The 10,138-nt window shown below is 38.2% G+C and overlaps 1 protein-coding gene across 1 annotated transcript in view; it reads right to left on the bottom strand.

Moving 5' to 3' along the window:
• The window catches only part of LOC119595648 (oxysterol-binding protein-related protein 1-like), an 18,689-nt gene extending 14,340 nt beyond the window's left edge, over positions 1-4,349 (bottom strand). Inside the window, exons 1-2 of the mRNA XM_037944754.1 lie at positions 4,088-4,349; positions 1,163-1,336 (exon numbers count right to left, since the gene is read on the bottom strand). Of these exons, the coding sequence (XP_037800682.1) occupies positions 1,163-1,289 (127 nt within the window). The 5' untranslated portion in view covers positions 1,290-1,336; positions 4,088-4,349. The remainder of the gene's footprint in view (positions 1-1,162; positions 1,337-4,087) is intronic.
• Positions 4,350-10,138: the final 5,789 nt, after the last annotated feature.

Consider the following 10,138-nt stretch of genomic DNA (forward strand, 5'->3'; position numbering starts at 1 on the left):
CCGAGAGAAGGAGGCTATTCTCGCTGCTGGGATCAGCTCCCGAGCCATGGGGGCCAACAGACATCTCGCAGCAAACTGGATCATAGCCAGATACTGCACTGAAGTCGCCCAGAACAATGCGAATATCTCGCCGGGGGCAATTGTCTGCCACTAATGAGAGATTGGTGTAGAACGCCTCTTTCACATCGAGTTTACAAACATCAGTAGGAGCGTATACAGCAATAAGAGACATGGAGCCAAAAGCATGCTTCAGTCTCAATGCTATATACTACGCTCGTTGAAGTTGCCTGGAGATGGCTATGGCTACTCCCTGGAGGTGATGACCATCACTGCAGCTCAATATATATATATATATATATATATATATATATATATATATATATATATATATATATATATATATATATATATATATATATGGATAGATAGATGGATGGATAGATGATAGATAGATATAGATATAGATATAGGTATGGACTGATGACTGGATGAGATGAGGGAAAAAAGGGTAAGAATGGAGGGAAGATGGACACCAATTATATGAACAGCTAGAAAAAGAAATCGAGTGAGGAAGAGTGGGAGGGAGGGGGAGACGAGAGAACAGTTGCTTGGATGAATTAACCCATTCCTGACGGGTGGCATGTACACACATGCCATGGCATGACTGGACTATCTGCCGGGGGCATGTATGTACATACCATGGTGTATGTATGGAGATGCCATGAGTTATTTTTTGTTACAATCACGGCAAAATATTATTTTTCTGCCACTGAAAGTGTGATGAAGTCGTTTTTAACACTTTCTCATTTTTACTATGCAAAAAAAAAAAAAAAAGCAACAAACCAACGATTTCAACTCCATGATGACGCACACTGCTTATTTTATTCAGACTATTGAATGATCAACTATGGAGGCAGGAAAGTAGAGAGGAAGAGGGGAAGAAGGGATGCTTGAATGGAGAGGAATGGGAAGAGAGAGAGGAAGGGACAAAGGATAGAAGGGAGAGCAGGAAGGTGAGAATGGAATAGAGGAATACAGAAAGGAAGACAGAAAGGGAGGAAGTGGGAAATAGGAAAGGGAGGAAGAGGAAGGAATGAGAAGGGCTGTATAGATGGACAGATGAAGGGAGAGAGGAGGAAGAAGGGAGTACTAATAATCTTACCCTTGCAGCTTATGTCTAAATTGACTTTGCCATCTTTTCTAGCTTGCAGAATTTCTTCCACTGTCTTGCAATCACCATTTCGAGCACTTCTGAGAAGTAGGTCTTCAAACTGCTCCATGTCCCCCATTCTTAAACAGCCTTCAACTGTGCTATCTCAACTTAATGATTGCTTTCCTGTTGGGGAAAACAGATAATATATTAGACTACTGTGTTCACTTCATTACCATGGACCTCTGCCACAGTTAGACAATACTGTTCAGTAATTTAATATTTCCCATACAAAGTAATTTAAGTAACACTGACCTAACCATCCTTCAAATGCATATATTACTTTCTTCTCACATTACACTATAGCCCATACATTCATGATTAGTTTAATGCAAAATACTCAGTTCTCAAGGTAATTATTGCCAAATGGGTGTAACCTATTCTTATTCTTATTATTATTATTTTTTTTAACCCACTACCTCCAGATTATGTGTGCTTTACATTTTAGGTTATTCTTTAAAAAGTAACCTTATACCCACATGTCACATGCAATGGGGCATTGCCTGAGGGCAAACAGGATGTGTGATACTCTGATTGGCTACTAATTTGTATAAAAGGGGTGATATTTAACATTTGCCTGTTATCCCTGGAAGATATCATGCACCAAAAAAGTGTATACTCCTGCAGTTGCTGTGACCCTGTAAGTAACTTTCACCCTGGTTTACATGATCAGTCTCCTCATGTCAGCTGCTCAGATTGTTACACAGTAATCTGTCAGTGCGATTGTCTTGAAGTATGATGCATAAAAGGGAAGTACTGAAGGCATGGCAGCAGTAGCCATCTGTTTAAGTGCATACACTCTCTTATTTTGTAAGACTAAGATCTGCCAAAATGAAAGAAATAATGTGCATTACATTTTTCATATATAGTGGAGGGAGAAATTACTCCATACCTCACAGAAAATAAATGGGTATTTCCTTTCATTCACTTAGTATAGTTTTATAAAACTTGCTGAAGGCATTACAATTAACCCAAAGCCAACGGGCATGGCACATACGTACATGCCATGCCCACTATAAGTTTACTTTATTAATTGTTTTTACACATAGATGCTACACTTGTACTAAGTCATCAATGAGCCTATCAGTGCATACTATCTGTCTTGCCTGTTTACCCTTTTCCTTGACATTCAAAAATATTTTACATGATCTTATATTGCTGTTTCTGAAGTCAATAACATTAACTTATAATGTCTATAATAAAAATAACACTATTGATATTCACAGAATTAGTATAAAAAAAAAAAAAAATCCCACAAATTCAAGGAAAGTTAAAATTGGGTAAGGTCACAAGAGAGCCATCTATGTGCAGAGACATTTCACAAAAAATTCTAAAATGGACACAGCATTTTCCTGGCAACATTGAGTTAAGACTGATGTGGTAAATAACAAAGTATATTCTAAAATGTTCAATGTCTTAGATAAAAGCAAATCAATATGGCTTTTCTTATAGACATTTTTTTTATAATTGTAATTTATCAAATAATTTTATTGTAATCCTACCAACCCTGTATATATCAGATAATTATTTCTTTTTTTCTCCTGAAAAGAAGTAGCCTGATTACTTTAAAAATCAAAATTTTACATTTAGAAGCTCCGCTCTGAGAGCTATATATCAATGTAATTTTTATCCATAACTGACAATACTCTATATGGAGTTGGTAAATTGTGAAATCAAAGATACTTCAACTATTTCACCTGTGCAAATTGAAAATAAAATATCTGTTTAGTGCACATTAAAATTCAAAATGACACTCATTGTGATTATTATTACACTGAGTTATGGACTAATTAGGGAGATCATATGGAGTCCATGGAATGAATACAGTCTATTAACATATGGATAAAGCCAATCAAATGACAAATTTAGACACTAGAAAATGGCAAAAGCGCTAAAATTACTTAGTGCTATACAGAAAAAAGAGGAAATAACAATGCCAAAGGGAGGCATGTAGTCTCATCATCCCATACGAGTGTTGGTGTGCAAGCGTCCTACACCTCTCAGTGATCATTGATGTAAGCAAAATTGGCCTGTATAGAGTCAACCGCATTTTCCCAACAGGGGCCTCCCAACCCCCGCTAATAACTACAAAGAATACCCCACATATGTATGACAGGACAGAGCAACTCACATAGTTATAGGAATGTACCCGGAGTAGCAGCATACTAGCCTATGATGTGGTTAGCATGATATATTAATTAGAATGTGGGTATTACAGATCATCGTTATTCGTCTATCTGGTTAGTAAATTATCATTCCGAGACAGTATTTTACTGTGTTCATCCTACAGCGTGCTCTAACTTGCCATAAACACATGAAGGACTCTTTGCCTTCCACTGTGAAGGTTTGAGAATGGCAGCCCCAGCCTCATGGGGGGAGATGTAGGGGGCACTGGTCACTGCATTAAACAATATAGTAACTTATTCAGTATATACTGTTATTATACAGACATATTTAGTGTATATTATTCATATTTTACACTTCAATTTCCCTAATCTGCTCTCAGGGGGTTTGGGAAGTTTCTGTAGCACATAACCTATATATATGTGGGTAGTAGAGTGTGAGAGGAATCCATCTATAACACTATCAACGTAAGTAAATATCACACAGTTTTTTGGTATGCTACACAAGGGGCAGAAATTAAACACATTTTACACATCCCACCTTCCCTCCCCCAGCCTGAACCCCCGCCCTGCCACGGGCCTCCTGGGGTGAAGGGGCGGGGCTGCTGCTCCCAAACAAAATGCTGCCCTGTAACTGACCTTCCAAAATACCTGATGAATACCGAATCCTGTCTGTGAGTCATGCTGTGAGAGACGACAAATTCGTCTGAACACCCTGGCCTCATCTCAGATCGAATAATCTGTAGTTACTCACCCGTTTTGCATTCCTTGTTAATGTCACAATGGTGTCTTGTGTCAAGGAATCTCACCACCTTTTTAGAGTCAAGTCATCCCAGTTCTGGTGACGCTTTCATGTCATCCCTGATGGCATTTTCATTCTAACTTCTATGATACAGTCATGCCAGCCCCTATGACATTTCCATGAGAGCCTCTATGACACATTTATGCCAGCCCGATGACACTTGACACGACCCGGGTAACACCTTCGAGGCACAGCTTATGCATGTAAACATCAAGTCGCATCCGGAGCCTCTCGCAGAATTATACGCTATTCTTAGTTTGCTCTTATCGCGTAAAGTATTTGGAGTGAAGCCTGATACTCATGTTACAACCACGTTGGTAGCATACAGTTACCTGCATGTAAAAATATTACCAGAAGCAGGTAAAATAAAAGCATTCCCGAACTCTCTTACAGCCCTTCGAACACACCTTTTAATTAGCCGGGAAATTTAATTTCCGTTTTGTCCTTAATCTTTCCAAGAATAGCAGCCCAATCCACATGTATTTTCATCTCCTCTCCATTTCATACGCGTTTTACTAATCATATATCAATGCGTAATACAGCATTTCATAGTACATTACATCATATGCATAGATATGCATGGCAATTAACACAACTTATTAAACTGTCGGTAAATACATGGCAGTTCTGATGACCGCTCAGGAGAGAAGCAAGAGCGGTGTCCAAGGCTTTCTCAGACTCCTAATACCAGCCAAGATTTAATTAGATTTAATCTAAATGGTACATATGCCTTTTCTCCCTATATCAAAGAAGTATTGTTCTTTCTACAACTTCTGCCGTTGCTATTCTGATAATTATAATTATTACAACCATTTTCATGATTATTATTGTTATTGTCATTATCACTATCGTTATAGTTGTTATTACTATTTTCATTATAGTTATTATTACTATTATAATAATTGTTATTATTGTTATCTTTAGTACTATCATTATTATTATTATTATTATTATTATTGTTGTTGTTGTTTTTATTATTATCATTATCTTTATTACTATTATAATAATAATAATATATTATTATTATTTTTGTTATTATCATTATTATTATTATCATTATTATTATTATTATTATTATTATTATTATCATCATCATCAACATCACCATTATCATTATTATCGTTATCATTGTCATCACCATTAGTATAATTATCAGTATTATTACTAATATTAGTATCATTATTGTTATTATTACTAGTTTTATTTTACTAGTACCACTATTTTTATGTTTATCATTATTACTATTGTTACTATTATTGATATTATTATTATTATTCTTATTCTTATTCTTATTAGTGTTATCATTATTATCATTATAATAATAATAATAATTATTATTATTATTATTATTATTATTATCGTTATTGTTATTATTGTTATTATCATCATTATTATCATGATTATATTTATTATTATTACTATTATTATTATCATTATTATCATTGTTATTACTGTCATTATTTTCATTATCATTATAATTGTTATTCTTATTGTTGTTATAAGTATCACTGTAACTATTATCATTAGCAGTAGCAAAAACTAGTAGTAGTGTTATCCTTTGTAGTGTTAGTAACATTATCATTATCACTATAATTTTTATCACTGTTATTATTATAATCATCATGATCATCATCATTATAACTTACAATAATAATGATAATAATAAAAATAATAATTGTAGTGTACGGCCGCGCACTCGCCGACTCCAAAGCTGATCTCGCCAGCACTATGATCATCCTCAAGCGCCAAATGGTTGAGGCCGGGTCTGGACCATGCCACATACCTGCCTCTCTACACGATAGAGCGGGAACTTATGTGCTTGACTGATGAGGCGTCCCTGGCTCACTCACAACGGATCGTGACCAAAGGTAGCTCTGTGCTTTAACGTCCTCACTGCAAGCATGGATCCCTGAGTCGACTAAGTCCTGATCTTGGTCTTGTCAAGCCTCTAGCCTAAGGCTTCGCCTCATTGCTAAATCCCATCGAGAGCTGCACCGTGACTCCAGGGACTCAGATAGATAGCAACATCATCGAAAAGTCAGGTCTAGACCTTGTTTGCCTAGTGTTGCTCCACACTGACTTTGGCTAGACCTCTGCCCATTATCCAGCCCTACAGGTGTAGTAATTTTGGTGAAAGGACACAGCCTTGCTCACCCTTGAATTAACGGGAAGAATTTACAGCACATTTTACAGCACTTTCAGTACCAGTATTAGACTTGCTATTGGGCCGATAATTTGTGTCAGAATTCCCCTTGAGTCTCAGAATCTCTCATAGCGATTTTTGATGCATTGAGTCAACTCCTTCTCGAGTCGATGTAGGCTGCAAGCAACCCACAGCCGAACTCACGACGGTATTCGACAATTCCTCAAAGCGCTAATATATAGTGGACTTGCCAGGAGTGAACCCAAACTGCTCTGGTCTCTGGTACCTTAGTGGGTGGTCATGATCCATTTCAGAATGTCGGCAAAAACTTTCCCGGGTATGCTGAGTAGTGTAATGCATTGTAGTTACTACAGCCCCAACGATCCCCTTTCCCCTTCCCAGAGAGGGATGACCATGCCCCTCAACAGATCCTCAACATCAGATGGCAGTCAAACGCATGCAAGCCCTGAGCCATAGGTTCACCCCCAGCCTTTAGAAGTTCGCTTTGATATCACATATGCCTGCAGCTTTCCACACTTCAGCTTGGAAATCACCATACAAAACCTCCATTAGGATAGGAGGTTTCCTTGCTGATGGATGGGTCCAGCACGGTATTGTGATACCACTTGCATCCAAGCTAACTGTTGGGGGGTCTACTTGGTAAACTGCTCAAAAACTCACCCAATGCTCACAAATCCCAACATAATCTGAGATAATCTTTCCATACTTAGCGGACTGCGTCATCTGTGAGGAAGGCTTAGAGTTCAGCTTTCTCAGGGCTTTGGTAGGCAGGGCAAAAGTCATTTACAAAGAAATGGCCTTAAACCCTCCTCAGCAAGATTCCTGATGACCTGTTCCTTGTCCCTTCCTCACAGTGTCTGAGCCCTATGCACCAAAGAATGACACAAGACCTGATTGCCATTCGGGCCAAGCCATACGACATGCTACATTGGCCTCCGGCCTCAAATGTCTCCAGGGAGAGGGAAATTCTGCCTTGCCCTCGGCGTATGCCAATGAACTCCTGCGCTGCTTCAATTGTTTAAACCGCTTGAAAAACACCCCACACAGCAACTGGGTCCATCAGTTTACCAATTCTGTAAATTTGACGGGCCCCCTCCACCTCCCTCATCTGTCTAGTGAAACCCCTTTTGAGTGGCCACTAGAGGGATGGGGAATTTTAAAGTGGATCCATAGGGTAGCCAAAACCAGCCTATGGTCAGTGCCACAGAACTGGGCACTCCAGTAAACACTACAGTTCTGGAGATCCTCCACAGCATGTTAAAAAGAATGTGGTCGATCTCCTTGGCCACTGTAACCATATCGTTTATACCACCTCCTAGCGAAGGGGGTTTGGGGAGCGCTGATACCAGGAGCCAGAGATCCTTCTTCTCTGGGACTAGCAAAGTCCGAGAGAAGGAGGCTATTCTCGCTGCTGGGATCAGCTCCCGAGCCATGGGGCCAACAGACATCTCGTAGCTGGATACTGCACTGAAGTCACCCAGAACAATGCGAATGTCTCCCCGGGGGCAATTGTCTGCCACTAATGAGAGATTGGTGTAGAACGCCTCTTTCACTCGAGTTTACAAACATCAGTAGGACGTATACAGCAATAGAGACATGGAGCCAAAAGCATGCTTCAGTCTCAATGCTTTTAAACTACGCTCGTTGAAGTTGCCTGGAGATGGCTATGGCTACTCCATGGAGGTATGACCATCCTGAAGCTCAATATATATATATATATATATATATATATATATATATTTTAATATATATATATAAAATATATATATATATATATATATATATAGATAGATAGATGGATGGATGGATAGATAATAGATATAAAGATATAATATGGTAGGGACTGATGACTGGATAGATAGGAAAAAAGGGAAAGAATGGGGAAGAGGGACACCAATTATTAACACTAGAAAAAAAATCGAGTGGGGAAAGAGTGGGAGGGAGGGGAGACGAGAGAACATTTGCTTGGATGAATAACCAATTCCTGACGGGTGGCATGTACACCATGCCTGGCATGACTGGACTATCTGCTGAGGGCATGTATGTACATACCATGGTGTATGTATGGAGATGCCATGATTTTATTTTTGTTACAATCACGGCAAAATATTATTTTTCTGCCACTGAAAGTGTGATGAAGTCGTTTTTTAACACTTTCCTCATTTTTAACTATGAAAAAAAAAAAAAAAAGCAACAAACCAACGATTTAAACTCCATGATGACGCACACTGCTTATTTATTCAGACTATTGAATGATCACTATGGAGGCAGGAAGTAGAGAGGAAGAGGGGAAGAAGGGATGCTTGAATGGAAGGAATGGGAGAGAGAGAGGAAGGGACAAAGGATAGAAGTAGAGCAGGAAGGTGAGAATGGATGGGGAATACAGAAATGAAGACAGAAAGGGAGGAAGTGGGAAATAGGAAAGGGAGGAAGAGGAAGGAATGGAAGGGCTGTATAGATGGACAATGAAGGGAGAGAGGAGGAAAAAGGGGAGTACTAATAATCTTACCCTTGCAGCTTATGTCTAAATTGACTTTGCCATCTTTTCTAGCTTGCAGAATTTCTTCCACTGTCTTGAAATCACCTTTTCGAGCACTTCTGAAAGTAGGTCTTCAAACTGCTCCATGTCCCCCATTTTTAAAACAGCCTTCAACTGTGCTATCTCAACTTAAGGATTGCTTTCCTGTTGGGGAAAACAGATAATATATTAGACTACTGTGTTTCACTTCATTACCATGGACCTCTGCCACATTTAAACCCAACTGTTCAGTAATTTATATTTCCCATACAAGTAATTTAAGTAACACTGACCTAACCATCCTTCAAATGCATATATTACTTTCTTCTCACATTACACTATCCCCCATACTTCATGATTAGTTTAATGCAAAATACTCAGTTCTCAAGGTAATTATTCCCAAAATGGGTGTAACCTTTCTTATTCTTATTATTATTATTTTTTTTTAACCCACTACCTCCAGATTATTGTGTTTTACATTTTAGGCTATTCTTTAAAAAGTAACCTTATACCCCCCATGTCACATGAAATGGGGCTTTGGGCCTGAGGGCAAACAGGATGTGTGATACTCTGTTTGGGCTACAAATTTGTATAAAGGGGTTGATTTTAACATTTGCCTGTTATCCCTGGAAGATATCATGCACCAAAAAAGTGTATACTCCTGCAGTTGCTGTGACCCTGTAAGTAACTTTCACCCCTGTTTACATGATCAGTCTCCTCATGTCAGCTGCTCAGATTTTTTACACAGTAATCTGTCAGTGCGATTGTCTTGAAGTATGATGCATAAAGGGAAGTACTGAAGGCAGGGGAGCAGTAGCCATCTTTTTTAAGTGCTACACTCTCTTATTTTGTAAGACTAAGATCTGCCAAATGAAAGAAAATGTGCATTACTTTTTCATATATAGTGGAGGGAGAAATTACTCCATACCTCACAGAAAATAAATGGTTTTTTCCTTTCATTCACTTAGTTATTTTTATAAAACTTGCTGAAGGCATTACATTAACCAACCAAGGGCATGGCCCCATACGTACATCCCATCCCCACTATAAGTTTACTTATTAATTGTTTTTACCACATAGATGCTACACTTGTAGTAAGTCATCAATGAGCCTATCAAGCTACTATCTGTCTTCCCTGTTTACCCTTTTCCTTGACTTTCAAAAGTATTTTACATGATCTTATATTGCTGTTTCTAAAGTCAATAACATTAACTTATAATGTCTATAATAAAAATAACACTATTGATATTCACAGAATTAGTATAAAAAAAAAAAAAAAAAAAAATTCAAGGAAAGTTAAAATTGGGTAAGGTCACAAGAG

The sequence above is a fragment of the Penaeus monodon genome, chromosome 36, assembly GCF_015228065.2.
Source record: "Penaeus monodon isolate SGIC_2016 chromosome 36, NSTDA_Pmon_1, whole genome shotgun sequence".
In the NCBI taxonomy this organism is placed as follows: Eukaryota; Metazoa; Arthropoda; class Malacostraca; order Decapoda; family Penaeidae; genus Penaeus; species Penaeus monodon.